General features: G+C 43.0%; 1 protein-coding gene and 1 pseudogene across 1 annotated transcript in view; one reads left to right on the top strand and one right to left on the bottom strand.

Moving 5' to 3' along the window:
• The window catches only part of GET1 (guided entry of tail-anchored proteins factor 1), a 51,398-nt gene that overhangs the window by 5,096 nt on the left and 19,786 nt on the right, over nucleotides 1-26,516 (bottom strand). Inside the window, exon 4 of the mRNA XM_073584689.1 lies at nucleotides 3,732-3,846. Within this exon, the coding sequence (XP_073440790.1) occupies nucleotides 3,732-3,846 (115 nt within the window). The remainder of the gene's footprint in view (nucleotides 1-3,731; nucleotides 3,847-26,516) is intronic.
• Nucleotides 6,877-7,300, top strand: LOC141097482 (histone H2A type 1-like; annotated as a pseudogene).

Below are 26,516 nucleotides of genomic sequence, written 5' to 3'. Positions count from 1 at the left end.
AAGCTCAATGAGGTTACAAAACCAATTTAGTGTTTCAGGAAGTCAGTAAAAAGTAGTTAGGAGTGTTTAAATCTAGAAAATGATAAGGGTGCCCATACTTTTGCACCGGTCAAATTTTGTTTAAATGCAGATTGCACATTTTCTGTTAGTACAATAAACCTCATTTGAATCCAGAAATATAACTGAGTCCATCAGTTATTAGATATATGAAACTGAAATAGCTGTTGCAAAATCCAAAATTGTTATAAAGAAAAAAGGTTAACATTAATAGGGGTGCCCAAACTTTAACATATGACTGTATATAATACTTCCATACAGCGCCAGCTAATAAGTTTTAACATGACATCCCATAATAATCACATACAATACTACTTTCATACAATGTCACATAATACATCCATACAATTCCTAAATAATACCCCAACACAGTCTCGATATACTACCACCAAACTGCATTCATATAACACTGCCATATACCATTTTGATATTTTGTAAGAAAGCTGACATGTATGGAAGTACTCCTGCACACAGCATTAGTGACTTAGAGGCCTGAAATTTACCAATGCTAGAATTCTCTAGTAACCAAAGCGATAACTGAATCCACAGATTGCACTTGTCTAAAGCGATGAAGGGAAGCTGTCCTCACCACTGCCGTGGCACACTGTAAGTAGTGACTGTCTATAAGCAACAAACAAGTTACTTGAGAAATTCACAATAGATGATGTCACAGCTCACCTTCTCCCCTGTACAATGACTGATAACACCTCTATACACAGTAGATAACACAGGCTCCATCATCCACAATAGGTGATGGCACAGCTCACCTCCTCCCCCTGTACAATGACTGATAACGCCTCTATATACAGTAGGTAACACAGGATACGCCATCCACAATAGAGGATGTCACAGCTCACCTCCTCCCCCTGTACAATGACTGATAATACCTCTATATACAGTAGGTAACACAGAATCCACAATTTACAATAGATGATGTCACAGCTCACCTCCTCCTCCTGTACAATGACTGATAATACCTCTATATACAGTAGGTAACACAGAATCCACAATTTGCAATAGATTATGTCACAGCTCACCTCCTCCCCCTGTACAATGACTGATAATACCTCTATATACAGTAGGTAACACAGAATCCACAATTTACAATAGGTGATGTTATAGCTCACCTCCTCCCCCTGTACAATGACTGATAATACCTCTGTATACAGTAGGTAACACAGAATCCACAATTTGCAATAGATTATATCACAGCTCACCTCCTCCCCCTGTACAATAACTGATAATACCTCTATATACAGTAGGTAACAGAATCCACCAGTCACAATAGGTGATGTCACAGCTCACCTCCTCCTCCTGTACAATGACTGATAATACCTCTATATACAGTAGGTAACACAGAATCCACAATTTACAATAGATGATGTCACAGCTCACCTCCTCCCCCTGTACAATGACTGATAGTACCTCTATATACAGTAGATAACACAGGATCCCACCACTTACAATAGGTGATGTCACTGCTCACCTCCTCCTCCTTTACTATGGTAGCATCTCTATATACACCTCTGATTTCAACAGCAGATTGCTTTGTGATGACTCATTGCCTTTAAGAATCTATGTGAAAGTGAAGGAACTGGCGGAGTATTATGTGTTTACTGGAACAGATTTTTATTGTAGCCACAAACCAATCATCTCGGCCGCAGTGTTGGCTTTTTCCATTAGGACGTGTGTGCGGCAGATGCCAGGAGTATAACAGCACTATAATACCCGAATATTACAGATCAGGCAGTGTACAGGGCTGCACATGACATAATACATAGTATAAGGGTGTGGGGCAGAATTATCAAAACTGTCTTTATTTCCTATATCAACCAATCACATCACAGCTTTCATTTTATTGACCTCCACCAAACAGCACCTTATATCTCAGCTTCATGAACCACGTCAGAATAAGTAATGTAATGTATGTACACAGTGGCTGCACCAGCAGAATAGTGAGTGCAGCTCTGGGGTATAATACAGGATGTAACTCAGGATCAGTAATGAAATGTATGTACACAGTGACTGCACCAGCAGAATAGTGAGTGCAGCTCTGGGGTATAATACAGGATGTAACTCAGGATCAGTAATGAAATGTATGTACACAGTGACTGCACCAGCAGAATAGTGAGTGCAGCTCTGGGGTATAATACAGGATGTAACTCAGGATCAGTAAGGTAATGTATGTACACAGTGACTGCACCAGCAGAATAGTAAGTGCAGCTCTGGGGTATAATACAGGAGGTAACTCAGGATCAGTAATGTAATGTATGTACACAGTGACTGCACCAGCAGAATAGTGAGTGCAGCTCTGGGGTATAATACAGGATGTAACTCAGGATCAGTAAGGTAATGTATGTACACAGTGGCTGCACCAGCAGAATAGTGAGTGCAGCTCTGGAGTATAATACAGGATGTAACTCAGGATCAGTAATGTAATGTATGTACACAGTGACTGCACCAGCAGAATAGTGAGTGCAGCTCTGGAGTATAATACAGGATGTAGCTCAGGATCAGTAATGTAATGTATGTACACAGTGACTGCACCAGCAGAATAGTGAGTGCAGCTCTGGAGTATAATACAGGATGTAACTCAGGGTCAGTAATGTGATGTATGTACACTGTGACTGCAACAGCAGAATAGTGAGTGCAGCTCTGGAGTAATACAGGATGTAACTCAGGATCAGTAATGTGATGTATGTACACAGTGACTGCACCAGCAGAATAGTGAGTGCAGCTCTGGAGTATAATACAGGATGTAACTCAGGATCAGTAATGTAATGTATGTACACAGTGACTGCACCAGCAGAATAGTGAGTGCAGCTCTGGAGTATAATACAGGATGTAACTCAGGATCAGTAATGTAATGTATGTACACAGTGACTGCACCAGCAGAATAGCGAGTGCAGCTCTGGAGTATAATACAAGATGTAACTCAGGATCAGTAATGTAATGTATGTACACAGTGACTGCACCAGCTGAATAGTGAGTGCAGCTCTAGGGTATAATACAGGATGTAACTCATGATCAGTAATGTAATGTATGTACACAGTGACTGCACCAGCAGAATAGTGAGTGCAGCTCTGGAGTAATACAGGATGTAACTCAGGATCAGTAATGTGAATTATGTACACAGTGACTGCACCAGCAGAATAGTGAGTGCAGCTCTGGAGTATAATACAGGATGTAACTCAGGATCAGTAATGTAATGTATGTACACAGTGACTGCACCAGCAGAATAGTGAGTGCAGCTCTGGAGTATAATACAGGATGTAACTCAGGATCAGTAATGTAATGTATGTACACAGTGACTGCACCAGCAGAATAGCGAGTGCAGCTCTGGAGTATAATACAAGATGTAACTCAGGATCAGTAATGTAATGTATGTACACAGTGACTGCACCAGCTGAATAGTGAGTGCAGCTCTAGGGTATAATACAGGATGTAACTCATGATCAGTAATGTAATGTATGTACACAGTGACTGCACCAGCAGAATAGTGAGTGCAGCTCTGGAGTATAATACAGGATGTAACTCAGGATCAGTAATGTAATGTATGTACACAGTGACTGCACCAGCAGAATAGTGAGTGCAGCTCTGGGGTTATTCTGCAGCTGTGAATTGGTGTTACAGGAGTTAGCGTTGAATACTCAATGTGCTGAATGCGCCGTTACCTGCAATACCAGTGGGAAAAGCTACAAGACGTTCCAATGGTGCAATCCATTTACTAGGCAGCACGGTCACGGGTTCGGAGTAGTATTTCCATATGAGAGAGATCATTAAAGCGGCCTAGAAAAAAAAAAAGTAAGCACAAATGTCAAATTTTTAGCGTATGTCATTTACTCCGTACATCAATATATGATGGCTGCTCGAACAGATGTGCCATTAGTCCTGGAATTAGGACCGGTGGAATTCTTGGTCCTTGGCACTAAAAAATTAGAGAAGCCCAGGAATATTCACACATTATGTACTTATTAATTAACAATATAATTTCTTTCACTCTAATTATAAACTTATTTTCCAAATGAGACAATGTGGACGTACTCCACTGGGAAGTGTTCTCTGAAGCCCAGAATACAGAGCCGCCATTCCAGTCCTCGGCAGCTCTCATTATTACCACTGTTGACTGGTTATTACTCAGGAGTCGCGGTGTGTCATTATTCTAGATCAGTGCTTCTAAGAGGATGTTCACATACCCTTAGAAGCGCAGAAAGTTCAGCAACTGTGCGATAACCTGGAATAATCCGATTCGTATGAAAGAAATTGATTTTCAGTCGTCACAAATATTTCTGTAAAAAACATCTGCAGCGTGTGAATTTATCTTTAAATGGTTTGTCCGCTTTCAGTAAACTTTCTGCAGTAGGTATTACGCACTGAGTATTACACTCTGAGTATTACTCAACCCAGGTCCAGCGATGACTCTCTGTCGCTGCACCTCTCTGGTGTTTGCCTGCAGCGCTGAAGTCATGTGCACAGCGCTGCAGCCAATCATTGAGCTTAGTGGCTCTACCTGTGGTTGCACCGCTGGCCTAAACTATGTACTTTTCAATGCTGCAAACACAGGTAGTTTTGCTTCTGCAGCATCGGAAAAGTGCAAGGGCATTGGAGCTGGCCGGATATGGAGCACAGCTTACAAGCTTTATTAGAAAGAGCTTGTAAGCACTGCACAGGATCTGCTAGCAGTGGCTGGTAACCTAGACAACGAGCAGTAAACAAATAAATAAAATATTCTCTCCATTCTTGAGAATTAACACTGTAACTGATCCCTGGATTTTATGCTATACTCGAGGCCAGTTTCCATACACGGAAGCACCAATGATGATCTGTCTGACAACTCAAAAAAGTCGGCCGTTCAGTTGTAAGATTACAGCAAATCCATTAAGGAACATCTTTATAAAAATGTAAAAATGCATATTATTCCATGTGCAGGGGTGTAACGTGTGCAACCGCGACCTGACCCGTGCGTGCTAATATCACCTGGATATGCGCCTTTGGATATTCAGCTGAAATGAATTGCGGAGCAGAGCCACCGGCTCCCTGCACTGCAATACACGGGGTCGTCCAATCAAAGACTGGCAGCAGATGTCGGCTTGCCAGTGACAGGCGGCACATGGCAGTGACATCATAAGTTACTTAAGCTGGCACACCAAAGTCAGCTGCCAGCTTATGTGCAGTCTATAGAGGAGGACACCGTACATCGTGGGAGCGGGGAAAGGTAAGACTAATCATTTGTTAATTTTTAAAATGTGCTGGAAAAGAATGGAAGATGGACAGGATGGGGGACATTATACCAGGAAGGGACCTAGGATGGGGGACATTATACTAGTAAAGGGCCCAGGATGGGGGACATTATACCAGGAAGAGGTCCAGGATGGGGGACATTATACTAGTAAAGGGCCCAGGATGGGGGACATTATACCAGGAAGAGGCCCAGGATGGGGGACATTATACTAGTAAAGGGACCAGGATGGGGGACATTATGCCAAGAAGGGGCCCAGAATGGAGGACATTATACTAGTAAAGGGCCCAGGATGGGGGACATTATACTAGTAAAGGGCCCAGGATGGGGGACATTATACCAGGAAGAGGCCCAGGATAGGGGACATTATACCAGGAAGAGGCCCAGGATGGGGGACATTATACTAGTAAAGGGACCAGGATGGGGGACATTATACTAGTAAAGGGCCCAGGATGGGGGACATTATGCCAGGAAGGGGCCCAGGATGGGGGACATTATACTAGCAAAGGGCCCAGGATGGGGGACATTATACTAGCAAAGGGCCCAGGATGGGGGACATTATAACAGGAAGGGGCCCAGGATGGGGGACATTATAATAATAAAGGGCACATGATGGGGGGAATTATACCAGGAAGAGGCCCATAATGGGGGACTGTTGTGAAGACTTTAGACCTGACTTCTGAGTTTGGGCTCCCTCTGGTGGTTGCTGCGGGTAATGGAGCTGGTTGGGTTGACAGAAGTCAATCACCTGAAGAGGATGAGTGGAGGTCAGGTGTTACAAACAGGGAAGATTTAAGTCAGCAAGCTTCCTTCAGTTGTTGCTGGTGATTTGGTTTTCTTCCTGTGCATTTTGAAATCCGCTTGCCCCCTGCTTGGTCCTGCATCGTTCAGATAAGTTATTTGTTTGCTGGAATCTTTTTGCATTTGATCCAGTTTTTGCCTTTCTCTGCTTTCTGTTTTGCTGTGTGGGTTCAGCATTGTTCCCTGCTGGGACCAGTGCTGGACCCCGTTCCATATGCCACAGCTTACGTCAGTCTGTTCAGTATTGATAGTCCCCGGTTATATCAGTATCTTTTGCTTTGCTTCCAGTTCACACCAGAATCAATCAAATCAAATCAAATTTATTATCGCCAAGTACATATTACATATATACAAGGAATTCTTTGTGGCAAAGAGGCAACATAATATATAACAACAGATACAACAAGTAACATCTAACAAGACAGATACAGTATATAGTCTACACATGACGATTTAATTGTTGAACAGAGAGTGGATAGAAGCTGTTCATATGGCGGTTGGTACTGCATTTGGGGACTCTGAAGCGACGTCCTGAAGGGAGTAGTTGGAATGAGGAGTGTCCCGGGTGAGATGGATCGGATGAAATTTTCAATGCATGGGATCGAATACTCTTATCATAAAGATCCTGGATTTTAGGCAGGGGGGAGCCTATAATTCTCTCTGCTGTTCTGAAAGTCCTTTGTAAGCGGAGTTTGTCATGCGCAGTGGCTCCCCCATACCAGACTATCAGAGAGGAACAAATCACAGATCTGATGACAGCATTCACCCAGATTCTTCTCGGTTACTGTTTGTTATCAGCGGTCACCACCATGTCTGGACGCGGCAAACAAGGAGGGAAGGTCCGCGCTAAAGCCAAGACCCGCTCATCCCGGGCAGGACTGCAGTTCCCGGTCGGCCGGGTGCACAGGCTTCTCCGCAAGGGTAACTACGCCGAGAGGGTGGGCGCCGGCGCTCCGGTCTATCTGGCCGCTGTGCTGGAGTATCTGACCGCTGAGATCCTGGAATTGGCCGGTAATGCGGCCCGGGACAACAAGAAGACCCGCATCATCCCCCGACACCTGCAGCTGGCGGTGCGCAATGACGAGGAGCTGAACAGGCTGCTGGGTGGGGTGACCATCACCCAGGGGGGGCGTCCTGCCCAACATCCAGGCCGTGCTGCTGCCCAAGAAGACCGAGAGCAGCAAGTCCGGCAAGAGCAAGTGAGCGCTGCCGCAGATCCCATGGGGGAGAGGTCGTGTGGCCTCAGTATTTTTGCATATCAGACGTGTTGGATTTTTCTTAGGGTTTTTTGCGTGATTGCAGACAGTATCTTTCCTGTCCTGTTCTATCTAGACAGTTTGGGCCCCATCATTTGCTTACTCTATTTCTGCCTGTGTTTGTGCCTCATCGGCATTATATGTTTGGAGGCTATATATTCCATTGAGGTTCTACTCTGGGGCAGTTTAGCTTTCCCCTTTCTTGCTTTAGGCTTAGTTAAACTCTTTGGCTGTGCCGAGGCGTCTAGGGCATCGTAGGTACGTCCCACGGCTAATTCTATTTTTTTTAATTAGTTTTAGAGGTCTGCAATCCGCTTAGTTACCAACCTTTCTGGTTGCCTAGCTTATTCCCCGGCTATCCTCCTCGGTGACCTAATCATAACAGGGGACATTATAAAAGGAAAGGGCACATAATGGGGGACATTCTAATAGGAAGAGGCCCAGAATGGGGGACATTCTAATAGGAAAGGGCACATGATGGGGAACATTTTATTAGGAAAGGGCACATGATGGGGGACATTATACCAGGAAGAGGCCCAGGATGGGGCACATTATTTCAGGAAGAGGCCAGAATGGGGGACATTATTAAAAGGGACCAAGATGGAGGAAGCTATCATAGGAAGTGGCCCAGAAGATTATTAAATGGCCCAGGACAGGGAACAGTATACCAGGAAGGGGCCCAGAAAGTGGGACATTGTTATAGAATGGGGATCAAGATGGGTCTTCTACTACTGGAAGGACCCCGGACTGGGCGCAATATTACTGAACGGGGCTAGGATGGGGACATTATTACTGGAAGGGGGCCAGGATTGGAGACATTATTACAGGAAATTGCCCAACATTACAGAAAGGGGTCAAGATGGGGGATCTTATTACAGGAAGGAACCAAATGGGGGACAAGTGGGGTGAACACGCATGTCATTATAAGATATAATGCTACAAGTGCCCATACACCTGAGAAACATGCAGATGGGGGTCCAAGTCCAAATTTTGCCCCGGGGGCTCATCGAACTATAGCTACGCCACTGTAGCAGACTGCTTCTCCATGCTGCACAGACTTGTTTTATTTCTCAAGAAGCATAAGCTGCAACAAGGGGAAAAAAATACCAAAAAGTAATAAAATATTATAAACTTCTTTCCAAGTCGTTGCACCTCCAGAATTATTTACACAAGGTTTGCCCGGAAAAAAAATGGTGACGGGCACAAGAAATGACTTGCACCCTTGGCATACGTGAAGTGGGTGCATTCATAGCAAGGGGGAGACGTGTTAGTATTAAGCCTCCGGCCGTTCATCCTCTATATGGCATCAGGGGGAATTTCTAGGCATGGATTCACCGCATGATAAGAATAACGAGGGGCAGAAATATACATTTTTGCTGGGATCTTTTGGATACGCATGAGCAAACCAATTTAAAAAAAAAAAAGGAGCCAGAGCAGGTGTGCACTTCTCCCCGGAATGTAAGGACATGACATCTCGGCTTGTGATCTGTACAAACCAGCAATAGTGAGGTAGGAAAAAAAAATCCGAAATGCTGTTTTGTAAGTCAGATCTTGCCAAGGGCAACATTTTCAGCCGTCCCAGTGCTTTTTATGCATGAATTCTTTAACGTCAGGGAGGGGCAGCTGCCCGGGCATGAGTTGTGTTGCAGCTACAGGGAATCCACCAAACCATTCCTACAGAAGCGTACGCTGGGTGTGGTGAGAAAGAAAAGCCAGATTGTAAAACACCGAGCCATGAAGTCTCGGGCTGCTAATGCCGAACATGTCACACGCGGTGGGCACATCACACCCGGTGCAAAGCAGCGCCATCACTGCTACCGGCATTGCGACCATAGGAGTGTAACATACGAGCAACGTTCCTGATTTAGAATCATATCTAACTTGTGATAAAAAATGTAAAAAAAAAAGTCCCCGCTCTAATAAAAAAAAGAAGAAAAATGTAAATATATTTTCTTGCAAAAACAATACATAAAAAGAATAAACAAATGACCTTTCTAACTTGAAAAAAATGAAGTTCATTTGTCGTGAAACGGTACAGAATACAAAATACAACAATGCAAAAACAAATAAAAAATGTAATGAAATATTACTATACTTATTGTACCCAAAATAGTACAATACAATATCCTCTACATTCAAAATCCAAGAAAAAATACTAATTGAGTATATATATATATATATATAGTAAGTAAATAAGTAATAGTAAACATAAGCAACATAGGAGATTTAGTTAATGCTATTTGGGTCAAAAACGCATAAAAGTCATCCAACCGCGACAAGGTGTACCCAATCGGGACGGTCCTAGCCTGTATCTAGTATATTAAAACCTTACCTTGTGTCAGGCGCCATCAATGGCCATCATTGTGACTAAGCACTGACTGTCAGCAGGCTCAGCATTAGGGCGGGCTGTCAGTCAGTGGTTACATCCTCATCTGCCTTTAGGGTAATTTCACATTGCGTCCTATGTCCCCGTCGGGGCATACGTCCGAAAATCCCCACAAAACGTGGTCCGGATGCATACGCCGATGAGACTGTAATGGTGACGGTAGATAGAACGTGCGCTCTGCTGTCCACTTTTTTCAGGAGTGTACACCTCCAGGAGGACACTCAGACGCAGTCTACTACATCTGAGTGTCCGCCTCCTGTAAGTGTACACTCCCGAAAATGATGCACGTCAGAAAACAAATTCGCTCTGCTGTCACCATTACAGTCTAGTTTTGCGGGGGATATCGAACGTATGACCCGACGGAGACACAGAAAGAACCCTAAAGGGAGATCAGGATCTAACCACTGACTGACAGCCGGCCTTAATGCTGATTCTGCTGACAGTCAGTGCTGGGGGTACGGCTACAGCCGCCACTCTCTATACACAGGGCAGTGACTCAATTGGCGCCGCCCCTGTGACTCCGCCTGTGACTGAAAATGGAACCTTACCTGGGAGTAATAAAGATAATTTTCCGGGCAGGTTCAGAACGCTATTAACCTGCAGATTAACCCCATATCTGCAGGTTAATTGAGTTTTTTTCAAGTGACCAGTTCTATTTAAAATAAGGCGATCATAAAGGGGGTTTAGAGACGTTAGATCATAATATCATTGAACATATCCGGAACCATTGTTTGTTATTCCTCAGGCAAGTCCACAGGGGTGAAACAACAACAAAAAAAATGATTGGGAGTATAGCCTGGGACAACGCGGCAAAAAACAGGTACCAGACATCAGATACCATCTCTTTTGGGTTTGAATGTCTTATAGGACCCTGTGCACATTAAACTAAAGTCAGCCGAATGCGCTGATAACAAATGGGTCAGTTGTAAGTCTAATCTGTATGGGGACGTTTTGAACATTCAAACCTAAAATGTTTAGCCAGATGGTATCTGATCCCCATTTTTCCTGGGCTATCCTCACAATTATTTTTCAGGTTGTTTCACCACCACAATTATTGGATTATTGGATGTACTCAAGGACTAGGAGACTGTGGTTCAGGACATATTCATTTTCCTCCACCTCTTTATACTCACTCCATTCTAACAAAGATGTAGACCATCCCTCCCCTCTCCAGGTCTTATATCATCCCTTTATTCTGACCTGATCCTTTCTGCATCCTAGTCCCAAATATGATGATACCAAAAGGGAGTCGCATTTGTGGATCCACCCTGTCTAACGCCCAATGGGCCAAATGTGGATGTTTTCCTCTAGGAGTTATCGAAATATCCTCATCATCTAAGCAAGCCTACAAATTTTAACCAGATGGTATCTGATTCCAACCCTTTCATCACCGAGGACATGCTCCACATTTAGTAGACACGCCAGAGGATTAAGAGACTATGGATGAGGATGTATTCAATTATATTTTCCTTCTGACATATTATAAGATCCAGTCTGATCCTTTTGTTCTATTTAGGAATAAGCCGCCATCAGAAGAGTCCAGGATCGGCTCTATCAAAGAGGATACGGGAGTGCTCGGTCAAGCCAAACTTTTCTTGTCCACTGATCTATTTGGCCACGCTGAGGTTGCACCTAGAGCCTGTGCTTGGTTTGAACAGTCCTTTTGTGCTGACAGACTCTCCTTTTAAAGGGAATCTGTCACCCCATTTTTTGACTATGAGCTTCTGGAACCCCCATCAGGGGCTTATCTACAGCATTTTGTAATGCTGTAGATAACCCCCCGATGTAACCTGAAAGAGAAGAAAAATGAGTTATATTATACTCACCCAGGGGCGATCCGGGTCCGGTTTTGGTCCAATGGGTGTTGTGGTCCAGTCTGGCGCCTCCCATCTTCTAACGGTGATGTCCTCTTCTTTGCTGCCTGTCGTGGCTCCGGCGCACTGCTCTGCCCTGTTGAAGGCAGAGCAGAGTCCTGCAGTGCGCAGGCGCCGGGAAAGGTCAGAGAGGTCCGGCGCCTGCGCACTGCAGTATTCTGCTCTGCCCTCAACAGGGCAGAGCAGTGCGCCTGTGCAGGAACCATGACAGGCAGCAAAGAAGAGGATGTCACCGTTAGAAGATGGGAGGCGCCGGACCGCAACACCCATCGGACCAAGACCGGACCTGACCTATAATCTTATTGAGTTACTTAAACCGCAAATTTATGCTGCTTTTCAATAAACAGAAGAAGCGATCAAAAGGTTATATGGACACCAAAACAGTACAAACGAAAAGTCAAATCATCCCCAAAAAACAAGCTCTCATAAAGAAGCATTGAGAGGAAAATAGAAAATTATGGCTTTAACAAAAAAAACAAACATTTCATCAGAAAGTTAATGTATTTCAGTTCTTCAATACAAAAAGTGAAACCATATGTTAGAGTCATTACACACAGAGTGATCTATTTCACGTGTTTATTTCCGTTAATGTTGATGATTATGGCTTACAGCCAATGAAAACCCAGAAGTCATTATCTCAGTAAATTAGAATAATTAATAAAAAAAATACCTGCAAAGGCTCCTAAGCGTTTAAAAAGGTCCCTTAGTCTGTTTCAGTAGCTCCACAATCATGGGGAAGACTGCTGACCTGACAGATGTCCAGAAGGCAGTCATTGACACACTCCACAAGGAGGGGAAGCCACAAAAGGTCATTGCTAAAGAAGCTGGCTGTTCAGAGTGCTGTATCCAAGTATATTAATGGAAAGTTGAGTGGAAAGAAAAAGTGTGGTAGAAAAAGGTGCACAAGCAACCGGGATAAATGCAGCCTTGAAAGGATAGTTAAGAAAAGGCCATTAAAAAATTTGGGGGAGATTCACAAGGAGTGGACTGCTGCTGGAGTCATTGCTTCACACCACACACGGATGTGTCCAGGACACGGGCTACAAGTGTCACATTCCTTGTGTCACCCACTCATGACCAACAGACAACGCCAGAAGCGTCTTACCTGGGCGAAGGAGAAAAAGACCTGGACTGTTGTCAGTGGTCCAAGGGGTTGTTTTCAGATGAAGGTAAATTTTGCATTTCATTTGAAAATCGTGGTCCCTGAGTCTGGAGGAAGAATGGAGAGGCCACAATCCAAGCTGCTGGAGGTCCAGTGTGAAGTCTCCTCAATCAGTGATGGTTTGGGGAGCCATGTCATCTGCTGGTCTAGGTCCACTGTGTTTTATCAAGACCAAAGTCAGCGCAGCCGTCTATCAGGACATTTTAGAGCACTTCATGCTTCCCTCTGCTGACAAGCTTTTTGGAGATGGAAATTTCATTCTCAAGCAGGACTTGGCCCCTGTCCACACTGCCAAAAATACCAATACCTGGTTTACACACAACAGTATCACTGTGCTTGATTGGCAGCAAACTCGCCTGACCTTAACCCCATAGAGAATCTATGGAGTATTGTCAAGAGGAAGATGAGAGACACCAGACCCAACAATGCAGACGAGCTGAAGGCTGCTATCAGAGCAACCTGGGCTTCCATAACCCCTCAGCAGTGCCACAGGCTGATCGCCTCCATGCCACGCCGCTTTGATGCAGTAACTGATGCAAAAGGAGCCCCGACCAAGTATTGAGTGCATTTACTGAACAGACATGTCAGTAGGACAACATTTCGGATTTTAAAATAATTTTTCAAGCTGGTGGTATAAAGTATTCTAATTTACTGAGATAATGACTTTGGGGTTTTCATTGGCTATAAGCCATAATCATCAACATTAACAGAGCGTGTACTGACTGTAGATAATATACGAGTTTCACTTTTTGTATTGAAGAACTGAAATAAATTAACTTTTTGATGATATTCTAATTTTGTGAGAAGCACAATATATCTATCTATCTCTCTCTATATATATATATATATATATATATATATATATATATATATATATACTGTGCGATGAACACTGAAATGCTGAAAATCCCACAAAAATGTCAGAATTTCTTGGGTCCTCTACCACCCCCCAAAATTAAAGTATTTCAAATGGTGCAAATACACACTATGACTTTTCCTCCAAAAAAAGGAAAAAAAGGAATATCTATCGCTGTGTAGTCTCATCCCACAGTCATACTCATGACTGTTCCTTTCCTAATGATCTGTATGGTTTATTAGCAAAAAAGTAACGGGCAGTTGGAAGAGAGTCTGACTACAGGGTCAGGGTTTACTTGTAGTCTGTTACCATGGAGACATGGTTTGTGAAAGGAATTTGTAATCAAGACCAATTTTAAATTTGCATCATTTTACTTTATTGGATAGATTAGGACAAATACAAAAGGTGTAATACAGGAAGGAAAAACAGGCCAAAAGTAAAAGTGAGGTGATTATATGGCTGTCATTTGTGCTGAATGATTTACGTTTAGGTACATAGGACGAGTAAACAGCACTAATCCTTTGTTATGATAAGCAGCGGTGAGAAGCTGCGGTGACATTTCCACCCTCTGGGGATTATTCAGTGATGTCATCATATTCAGGGATTTTTCTGACAGACCTCATCTAACGACTGTGTGGAATTTTTGATGAAGTGTGTCATCGATGTCAAACAGGCACGCCACTTCTCATGATAGGTGATGACTGGAGGCAACCTCTAATGGGGGTCTTTATGAAAGTTTCTATCTTGGTCAGATACTAACCCCATTTGGACTATCATTGCCCCATTGTGTGACTGTTACTGCGTATTTACTTACCAAACTGGAGGACATTGTCATTGTTGACAGAGTCGTACTAGTGCCAACTGATGTCGAGGCATTATATAGTAGTATTCTTCACAATATCGGTATTAATGCTGCCAAATACTTTTTGAAAACTAACAGCATATAGTTATATAGTCACAATTCCTTTGTATTTTTTGTTTAATAGCCAGTTTGTAAAACAAGTCAGGGGCACAGCGATGGGGGATCCCTATGCACACCATATGCTCATATACCCAAGTTTTTCAGGATGTGTCGATGTGGTGCACCCGGATTTTGTTTTGGGGGCGCTACATCGATGACATTTTTGTGTTATGGTTTGATGATAAGAGGAGCTTCAGGGATATTGTCTCTCTTGAAAATAAATACAGTTGATCTAAGATTCATCTATAGAATCTATAAGGTCTAGCTGCTTTTTGATATTTTACATTACAAATGATCCCCCAGGCAGACTAAAAGCCACAATTTACAGAAAACCCACCTCCACTAATAACCTGTTGAAGTGTGAGAGTGACCGTGCATGTCCCATAAAAAAGGGTATTCCTAAAATACACTACCTATGTATTAATAGGAACTGTTTTAGGATGGTCAGTTCTATCTATAAGCCAAAAATTTAAAAAACGGAGGATTTTTGGGAGAGGATAGGTTTTCACTGTTTTGAACTATGCTTATAAATATGCAGCAAGAAGGATAGACATTCACTCTTTACATCTGGAAAAAGACCTATTTCATCTTTCCTTTAAGTATCTGACTTGACCCCCATGTGCAGCAATAGCTACATTCTAAATGATTCCGATTGTCGATTAATCCTGGATATCGGCTTGGAGGTTTTTTAGCCCATTTTTCCCAACGAAACAGCTTCAGCCGTTATGTCGGTGAGTTTTCTCTCATGAACTTCTCACTTTAGGTTCTTCCACGACATGAAGGTCGAGACTTTGACTTGGCCTTTCCAAAACGTTATCTTTGCTCTTCTTTAACCATTCTTTTGTAGAACCACTTGGGGTTTTGGGTCATTGTCTTTCAGCATGACCAATGGTATCTTGAGAGTCAGATTATAGACAGATGTTCTGACATTTTCCTTTAGAATTTCCTGATATAATCAAGAATTGTTCAATCAATGATGGCAGCCATCCTGGCCCAGATGCAGCAAAACAAGCCCAAACCATGATACCACCACACCACAACTGTGTCTCACAGATGGTATAAGGTTTTTATGCTGTTATTCAGCATATTTCTTTCTCTTTACATGTTTCTCATTTAATCCAAAAACACCATTTTGGTCTCACTGGTCCACAAAACATTGGTCCAATAGTCTTCTCACTAGTCCAGATGATCTTTAGCAAAAAAAAAAAAAAAGGAGGTGGGCAGCAATGTTCTTTATGGACAGCAGTGGGTTTCTCCTTACAATCCTGCAGTACACACCATTGTCCTTCATTTTTCATTAACATAAGCTAATGTGAGAGAGGTCTTTACTTGCTTAGAGGTTACCTTGGGTTCCTTTATGAACCGATTACCATTATATGCCTTGCTCTTGGAGAAATATTTTTGGGTCGGTCTCTCCTAGAGAAGGTAATAAGAGTCTTGAATTTCCTCCATTCGTATGTGATTTCTGACTGTAGATTCCTTTAGTCCAAACTCATGTGGTTGCTTAAACTTTTCCAGCCTGATGAACAACAACAATTCTTCCTTTGCAGTCCTCACTTAAAATCTCCTTTGTTCATACCATGATGCAATTCCACAAACGTATTGTGAATGTCAGACCCGATTGTCATCCCACTGATTGAAATCATCATTCTACTGTAATTTCACCTTCAAATTATTTTACAATCCTAAAGGTTCACATACTTTTGCCACTCGCAGAAATGCGATAAGGGATTTTGTCCCAGGAAGAAGTCACAGCGAAATGCACATCTGGCATTATAATGCAATCCACATTTTTCACTATGAACACCATAGAATCATAGAAGGTTAGAGTTGGAAAAGACATCCAGAGTCATTTTGTCCAACTCCGTGCTCAATACAGGAGTCACTAAACCATCTCAGACAGATGTCTGTCCAGCCTCTGTTTGAAGACTTCCATTGAAGGAGAACTCACCATCTTTCGTTGCAGTAGATTTATGACAATCTATTATATCTATTATGTAGAGATATTTTTTTCAACTCAGGCCTTGCTCTTTATTAGACTCCACAGGTAACACGTCTGTTGTCACTATTTTGCACTATGCTTACTTTACATACTCAGAACTTTCTACATCATTCCAAGCAAACTATGAGATCTCATTACATTTTATGTTTCTGTGATGGTTTTTTCCCAGTCACTTTCTGTAGTCATCTGATCTTGCAGTCTAAACAGTATTTGTTCGGCTATATATATTTATTCACTGCACTTTTTTGTTATCCGTGTATCAGGTGCCCTGTCATGCTTCCTTTACAAGTTTCCTGTGATGTTATCACCTTTATTTAGACTTCTATGTATGTTTTATGCTTTGATTCAATCAAAGTTATCATTTTAATATATGTGTGGTCATATTTGTAGGGTTTATGATTTTCCTCAATAAAATAAATTACAAAGTCTAATATTTTTGACTCATTTGGCGATCTACAGTGGGGCAAAAAAGTATTTAGTCAGTCAGCAATAGTGCAAGTTCCACCACTTAAAAAGATGAGAGGCGTCTGTAATTTACATCATAGGTAGACCTCAACTATGGGAGACAAACTGAGAAAAAAAAAATCTAGAAAATCACATTGTCTGTTTTTTTTTCATTTTATTTGCATATTATGGTGGAAAATAAGTATTTGGTCAGAAACAAGCAATCAAGATTTCTGGCTCTCACAGACCTGTAACTTCTTCTTTAAGAGTCTCCTCTTTCCTCCACTCATTACCTGTAGTAATGGCACCTGTTTAAACTTGTTATCAGTATAAAAAGACACCTGTGCACACCCTCAAACAGTCTGACTCCAAACTCCACTATGGTGAAGACCAAAGAGCTGTCAAAGGACACCAGAAACAAAATTGTAGCCCTGCACCAGGCTGGGAAGACTGAATCTGCAATAGCCAACCAGCTTGGAGTGAAGAAATCAACTGTGGGAGCAATAATTAGAAAATGGAAGACATACAAGACCACTGATAATCTCCCTCGATCTCGTGCTCCACGCAAAATCCCACCCCGTGGGGTCAGAATGATCACAAGAACGGTGAGCAAAAATCCCAGAACCACGCGGGGGGACCTAGTGAATGAACTGCAGAGAGCTGGGACCAATGTAACAAGGCCTACCATAAGTAACACACTACGCCACCATGGACTCAGATCCTGCAGTGCCAGACGTGTCCCACTGCTTAAGCCTGTACATGTCCGGGCCCGTCTGAAGTTTGCTAGAGAGCATTTGGATGATTCAGAGGAGTTTTGGGAGAATGTCCTATGGTCTGATGAAACCAAACTGGAACTGTTTGGTAGAAACACAACTTGTCGTGTTTGGAGGAAAAAGAATACTGAGTTGCATCCATCAAACACCATACCTACTGTAAAGCATGGTGGTGGAAACATCATGCTTTGGGGCTGTTTCTCTGCAAAGGGGCCAGGACGACTGATACGGTTACATGAAAGAATGAATGGGGCCATGTATCGTGAGATTTTGAGTGAAAACCTCCTTCCATCAGCAAGGGCATTGAAGATGAAACGTGGCTGGGTCTTTCAACATGACAATGATCCAAAGCACACCGCCAGGGCAACGAAGGAGTGGCTTCGTAAGAAGCATTTCAAGGTCCTGGAGTGGCCTAGCCGTCTCCAGATCTCAACCCTATAGAAAACCTTTGGAGGGAGTTGAAAGTCCGTGTTGCCAAGCGAAAAGCCAAAAACATCACTGCTCTAGAGGAGATCTGCATGGAGGAATGGGCCAACATACCAACAACAGTGTGTGGCAACCTTGTGAAGACTTACAGAAAATGTTTGACCTCTGTCATTGCCAACAAAGGATATATCACAAAGTATTGAGATGAAATTTTGTTTCTGACCAAATACTTATTTTCCACCATAATATGCAAATAAAATGAAAAAAAAACAGACAATGTGATTTTCTGGATTTTTTTTTCTCAGTTTGTCTCCCATAGTTGAGGTCTACCTATGATGTAAATTACAGACGCCTCTCATCTTTTTAAGTGGTGGAACTTGCACTATTGCTGACTGACTAAATACTTTTTTGCCCCACTGTATATCTATTTGTAGGACTTGTGTGACCTGTATTGGTGCCTGTGCTTCCTCTTTCTGCTTCAGTCTCCCGGACAGTGCCGCATTGTGCTGCAGGTGACGCGAGATGACAATTCTAGGTTCATGTGTGCGCTGCCTCTGCCATAGGCGCTAATGCCCCACAACCATCAGAGATGCAGAACTGTGCACTGATAACAAGCTGGATGGTCCCATTCCTCTTGAGTTTGCAGGACACAGCCTCCGTGGTTTCCATGCAAAATTTTACGTTTTTATTCCTCTGACCACAGAACTATTTCACCACCCATCATAAATGAGCTTTGGCCTAGAGAAGGCGGCAACATTGTTGGATTGTGTTATTTGGCTTCATATTTACATGATAGAGCTGTAACTTGCATTTGTGGATTGTGCAGAACTGTGTTCATAAACAAAGATTTCTGGATTCTTACTGAGGCCATGGAGTGACTCGCAAGACTGAATCATCCCGGTGTTTAATGCAGTGCCGCCTGAGAGTCCGTAGATCACGAGCATTCAATATTGACCATCGTCCTTGTCCCTTGCGCACATAGATTTCTCCAGAATCGCTCCATCTTCTGATGACATTATGTGCTGAAGATGTTGGGACATTCAAAGTCTTTGCAATTTCATATAGAGGAACATTTTTCTGAACTTCATCCACAATGTCTAGGCGCAGTTCTTCACAGATTGGTGACCTCTGACCATCTTTGCTTTTGAGAGACTCTGCCTCTCTAACATGCTTTTTTTTTTTCAGTCATGTGACTTAGTTGAAAATTGACCCTCCCGCTGTTGTCCATTAGTACCACTTACTTTCCAAGCCTTTTGTTAATTCTGACCTAACTTTTTTGAGATATGTTTTTGTCATAATTTCTAAATGAGTTAATTTTTACAATTTGAAAGGGAAAATGTTATAGTGCATAAAATATGGCTATAAGAGATTTCCAGGTCATTGCATTCTTGACTTTTCTAAATTTTTCACAGCGTCTAATACTTTTCGGAATGGAGGTTGTAAATGCATGATTTGGTTGAAAATCTTTTGATATTTTGGATTTAATGCAAAACGTCTGTGGACCCTAGAAATTTCAAGGGTCTTGACTGGTATAGTTGACATTGGGAGGGGCGGACACAAGGCATATACATAAATGCTATCAAAAGTGTATCCTGGTGTTTGAGGATGATCTCAATCCATCCCTTTTTGTAATACGTCAGAGCTTTGACACATTTTTTGCCCAACTTCAGAAAGTTAGCTACAAAAAAGACAAGAAAAAAAACTCTCTAGAACTTTTTAATCCAGATTTCTACAAGAAAATATACGGTAATCAATTAGCAGTGACGTACAGCTATAGAGGAAAGTCATGGGCAATTAAGCATTAAATAAACCATCTCTTCCAACTGTGATCGAGATGCCCGGTTTCTTCTGAAAAATTGATTCTCCTACTTTATAATAAACTTTGTAGAACTAAAAAGAACCACAATGGTTTTACAAAAAGTAGCATAAAAGAAAATGCTGAAAAGCAATGAAAGTACACTCCGAAATAAAGAAAAACGGAGAGCGTATAGGTGAATAATACTAAAAAGGATAGAATAAAAGTGACGCTGAAGCTTAAGAACGTATTCAGACATCAGAATTTTTTTTTTCTGTGTGCTGTCCGTATTAACAAATAAAAAAAACAATCCATGTATTGCGCCAGCAAAAAAAACAGTTATTGTCATCTGAATGTGTCCTGACTGAAAAAGCCCATTAACAAAGAACAACAGTGTGCATAAAAATGTACAAAATAAAGAACAACGTAATTCCACATATAAAAAAGAGATAAAGTAACCAATGCAAACCCCAATAAGCAATGCTAACATAAAAAGGGAAGTTGACAATCAACACCGTTATTATACAGTGCCTTGCGAAAGTATTCAGCCCCCTGGAACTTTTCAACCTTTTCCCACATATCAGGCTTCAAACAAAGATACCAAATGTAAATTTTTGGTGAAGAATCAACAAAAAGTGGGACACAATTGTGAAGTTGAACGAAATTTATTGGTTATTTTAAATTTTTGTGGAAATTAAAAAACTGAAAAGTGGGGCGTGCAATATTATTCGGCCCCTTTAACTTAATACTTTGTTGCGCTACCTTTTGCTGTGATTACAGCTGCAGGTCGCTTGGGGTATGTCTCTATCAGTTTTGTACATCAAGAGACTGAAATTCTTGCCCATTCTTCCTTGGCAAACAGCTCGAGCTCAGTGAGGTTTGATGGAGATTGTTTGTGAACAGCAGTTTTCAGCTCTTTCCACAGATTCTCGATTGGATTCAGGTCTGGACTGTGACTTGGCCATTCTAACACCTGGATACGTTTATTTGTGAACCATTCCATTGTAGACTTTGCTTTATGTTTGGGATCATTGTCTTGTTGGAAGACAAATCTCCTTCGCAGTCTCAGGTCTTTTGCAGACTCCAACAGATTTTCTTCAAGAATGGTCCTGTATTTGGCTCCATCCATCTTCCCATCAATTTTAACCATCTTCCCTGTCCCTGCTGAAGAAAAGCAGCCCCAAACCATGATGCTGCTACCACCATGTTTGACAGTGGGGATGGTGTGTTCAGGGTGATGAGCTGTGTTGCCTTTACGCCAAACATATCGTTTGGCAATGTTGCCAAAAAGTTCGATTTTGGTTTCATCTGACCAGAGCACCTTCTTGCACATGTTTGGTGTGTCTCCCAGGTGGCTTGTTGCAAACTTTAAACAACACTTTTTATGGATATCTTTGAGAAATGGCTTTCTTCTTGCCACTCTTCCATAAAGGCCAGATATGTGCAGTGTATGACTGATTGTTGTCCTATGGACAGACTGTCCCACCTCAGATGTAGATATCTGCACTTCATCCAGAGTGATCATGGGCCTCTTGGCTGCATCTCTGATCAGTCTTCTCCTTGTTTGAGATGAAAGTTTAGAGGAACGGCCGGGTCTTGGTAGATTTGCAGTGGTATGATACTCCTTCCATTTCAATATGATCGCTTGCACAGTGCTCCTTGGGATGTTTAAAGTTTTCAAAATCATTTTGTATCCAAATCCGGATTTAAACTTCTCCACAACAGTATCACGGACCTGCCTGTTGTGTTCCTTGGTCTTCATGATGCTCTCTGTGCTTCAAACAGAACCCTGAGACTATCACAGAGCAGGTACATTTATACGGGGACTTGATTACACACAGGTGGATTATATTTATCATCATTAGTCATTTAGGACAACATTGGATCATTCAGAGATCCACAATGAACTTCTGGAGTGAGTTTGCTGCACTGAAAGTAAAGGGGCCGAATAATATTGCACGCCCCACTTTTCAGTTTTTTAATTTCCACAAAAATTTTAAATAACCAATAAATTTCGTTCAACTTCACAATTGTGTCCCACTTGTTGTTGATTCTTCACCAAAAATTTACATTTGGTATCTTTATGTTTGAAGCATGATATGTGGGAAAAGGTTGAAAAGTTCCAGGGGGCTGAATACATTCGCAAGGCACTGTATCTCAAATGTAGTTTATTAAAGGGAATCTGTCAGCAAGTTTTTGCTATGAAAACTAAGAGCACCATGATGAAGGGGCTGAGACCCTTATTCCTGCGATGTGTCACTTACTAAGCTGGGTTTTGTTATTTCAATAATATCATAATTTTATCAGAAGGAGATTATCACTAAAGGAGTAGATGTTGGTGCCTCCTTGTCCAACTCCACCCCCATCACTGATACACTACAGAAAGCTGCTAATCAGTAGTGTGGGCAGGGTTATACAGTGCCTTGAAAAAAGTATTCATACCCCTAGAACTCTTGCATATTTTTTCATGTTACACCCACAAAATTAAATGTATTTTTGGGGGGGATTTTATGTGTTAACACAAAGTAGCGTATTTGTGAAGTGTGAAATATAAATCTGAAAATTGTAATGTGCAATTCTACTCATCTCCCCCACCCTCTTCCCCCGTCAACACTTCATAGGACCACCTTTCACTGCAATTTCTGCTGCAGTTTTTTGGGGTCTGTCTATCCCAGCTTTGTACACAGAGGTGACAGTTATGCATTTTTGCCTGTTCTTCTTTTCGCACTCGCCCTCGCTCAGTGAGACTGAATGGAGACGTCTTTTTACAGCAATTTTCATGTTTTGTTACAGATTTTCAATGGGATTTGAACACAGATATTTATTAAAAAAAGTCTACACTTGTGGAAGTTTTTCATCACCTTCAAATATAATGAGGAACTTTTCCATATGGAAACAAACTTACAGGGGTTGTCCCATGAACAAAGTACAATTTAATTAATAGATCATAGCATACTGGAATAATATAATATGTTAAGAGCAGTAAAAGCATATGGCCCAATGGCCTAATTTAAATATGTAATAACAAAGAATTAAAAAGCTTTGAATACCGATAAATTATGATGCCAACCAAAGTGCCCCTCAAATACAGTATGATACCCCCACAGTGAATTCCTCCACACGCATGGCATGACCCTACTGTACCCCCCTCCCTCAATGACCCCAAAAAAGAATGTGTAATGACACCGGTAGTGTCACTGAAGAAGCCTAGGGGCGCTAGCAGGGGGCATGGGACCGAGATCACGGAGTGTTGGAACTAAGGCACGCAGTGCGCACAGGACCTGAGACTAAGCAATCACGTGATCGCAGGGAGGGCGGAGCCACCGCACATGAGGACGGGGAAGCAGCTGAGAGCGCAGAGTACAGGGCACAGAACATTACCGTAGTCAGTGGAGAGCTAAGGGTCAAAAGCCAAACGAGAGTGAGGTACCAAGGGATAAGACAGAGAGTAAACTGAGACGAGCCAAGGGGTCAGATAACCAGGAAGGACAGGGCAGTACAGAGCAGGAAACAGGGGCAGAAGTCAGGGGACAAACCAGGTCATACACTTCAAAGCTCACACGCACAGAGGCACAACGATTACAGATGAGTAACCTAGGTCAGTTATCACTAACTGAGTACACGGAAGTATCACCGACACCAAACCCAGGAACACCCAACATTAAATAGCCGCCCTAGAACCAAAGAGAGGCAAACTAGAATTAACCCTAACCTGACCAAGACGGAGGCAGAACCCTCCTTTCCAGAGTCATGACAGTACCCCTCTCAACAGGGGGCCACCAGACCCCCAGGTTTCCCAGGAAATTAAGCATGAAAGGGCCGCACCAGGTGATCGGCATGAACCAATCGGGCAGGAACCCAGGATCGGTCCCCAGGACCATACCCCTTCCAGTGCACAAGTTACTGAAAGGAACGACAGACCAACCGGGAATCCACGATGCGCACCACCTCATACTCCTCCTGACTATCCACCAATACATGTGGCGAGGGACCCAATGATGCTTCTTCCACAGCCCCCAATAGTTTCAGCAGGACCCTATGGAATACATTGGGGATCTTAAAAGAGACTGGGAAGCGCAAATGAAAAGCCACTGGGTTGACCACCTCCGTGATCTCACAAGGGCCAATAAACTTAGGCCCCAATTTCGCCGAAGGAACCTTAATGTTCCTAGTCGACAGCCACACTTTATCCCCAACCCGAAGGGTAGGTCCCACCATCCGTCTCCTGTCCGCAAAAACCTTAAACTTACCCTGAGCCTCCCCAATATTGTTCTGGACTTCCCACCATAAATTCCCCAACTGTTGTACATCTATATCAGCCCCAGGGCAACCGGAGTCCAATCGAGAAAACTCCCCAAAGTGTGGGTTAAACCCGTAATTGAAATAAAGAAAATTGCAGCTCACCGGTAAAGACATCTTGAGAATCGGAGCACGGAGCCGCCGTGTCATGGCGTAAAACAATTCCAATGAGTAAATTGTCCAGCTCAACGATAGGGTGAAAAAACAGATTCTTTAGTCACTAAAGCATTCTCAAATAGAGGATAAAAACATCAGCATTGGCAGTGCGAAGTATTGCGTTATTAACGCGTTTCTGGTGTCCAGGCACCCTTAGTCACCCTACTCATTGGAATTGTTAAACCCGTAATTACAGAAAAAAGTGGAGATACCAGTAGAGTGGTTAACACGGTTATTGAACGCAATCTCTGCTAAAGGCAAGGCATCGGATCAGTCCTCTTGACTGGAGGTGGCAAGGCAGCGCAAAATCTGCTGTAACGACTGACTGGTCCGTTCGAGTTGACCATTGGTCTCTGGATCGTATTCAGATGAAAAGGACAACGCAATCCCCAACCTTTTACAGAACGCCCTCCAAAACCTGGACACAAACTGCACTCCACTGTCAGACACCACACTCAAGGGCGCACCATGCAATCAAACCACATGTGGAACGAACAACCTAGACAAGGTCTTCGCAGAGGGCAGCGCCACTAAGGGTACAAAAATATTTTGTTTTAGTTATTATTTTATGTTTCCCAAGAGGTAAAAAAAAAAAAGTAACTCGTAATTTATTGTGCAATTTTCTGCAATTTTTCCAGAGTATGGAACTGTCTATGGGGTCCTACAATACTGTTTAGGCTTATGGCGGGTTCAGACGAGAAGTAGAGGTATTTGGTTTTTGGAGTCCAACGTTAACTGGAATGGTTTTCGGTCAAACCCTCAAGACATCCCCACCCTTAGAAGTGACTCCATTTTGGAAAAAAACAAAATGAAAACGTTCCTAAACATTAATTCTGGAAATACCCGACGTCTCCCATAGACTGATTTAGTTGAGAATGATGAGGGTGTGAATTGCTTCAATTCGAGGGTTTTAGCACCTCTGGAGAAAGCGTTATATAAATTGCTCAATTTGTTTCCTCCACGCGACAGAATCCTTGAATTCATTTTCCCTAACACGTATGTTGTGGTGTCACGTTATAAAGTCAGAATCCTGCTGGGTCAGTTTGCAAACTTCATTAGCGGCAGGTGTCATCTCACACAGATCTTCACCAGAGAGGCACAGATTTTCCTCGTGTGACCACTTAAACAGCTTACACCACAGTTAATGGGGTGCTGCGTGGCAGTTTTCGACTGTGCAGAAAAACACCTGCAGCATAGCCGAAAACCACGGAAATTTGGGATGTTCGCTATGTGTAATGGCAGCCTGTCTCCTAAAACTAGGGTTGGGATGAGGGGTAGGCAGAGTAGGTACCTGTACAGGGCGCTACCGCTTGCCTCCAACAGGGGAACGAACAATGGAAAAAAAAAAAACAACTGATTGCAGAATGCCTGCGGCTGCCCGGCACCTTCCTCTGGCCGCAGGCATTCAGCACACTGTTGGCCGGGGCGCAAGCACAGAGGTGAGCAGTGTCAGTGAGTTATTGACACCACTCACCACCTGAGCCCTTGCCGTCGCTCCCACTCTGCACTCAATAGTAATCTTATCTATCAGACACAAATACAATTGCTGTGATTGCCACCAACGACAGGAGCAGATGAGCTTTAATTAGCTCCCTGTTCTGTCGGGAACTCCATCAAAACGAAGGCCACGTCCGGGCTACGTCCTGCTGGAGACGGCGCACGCAGGGGACGCTGGACGGGGAGCCTGGATTAGGTGAGTATAAGCTTTTTTTTTTATCTTTCTTATATTAGTTTGTCAGTGAATATGGCTTCACAGGAGGGGCTGGCGGGGACATCACAAGAGGGGCTGGCGGGGACATGACAAGAGGGGCTGGCGGGGACATGACAAGAGGGGCTGGCGGGGACATCACAAGAGGGGCTGGCGGGGGACATCACAAGAGGGGCTGGCGGGGGACATCACAAGAGGGGCTGGCGGGGGACATCACAAGAGGGGCTGGCGGGGGACATCACAAGAGGGGCTGGCGGGGGACATGGGGTATAACAAGGGGTTGCCCAAGTAGTGGACAACTTCTTTAAGGACATATTAGGA

This window comes from Dendrobates tinctorius, unplaced genomic scaffold (assembly GCF_039654945.1).
Source record: "Dendrobates tinctorius isolate UK_male_01 unplaced genomic scaffold, ASM3965494v1 ptg000084l, whole genome shotgun sequence".
Lineage (NCBI taxonomy): Eukaryota > Metazoa > Chordata > Amphibia > Anura > Dendrobatidae > Dendrobates > Dendrobates tinctorius.
The sequence above is the reverse complement of the archived record's forward strand: the minus strand, read 5'-3'. Positions and strand labels throughout refer to the sequence as shown.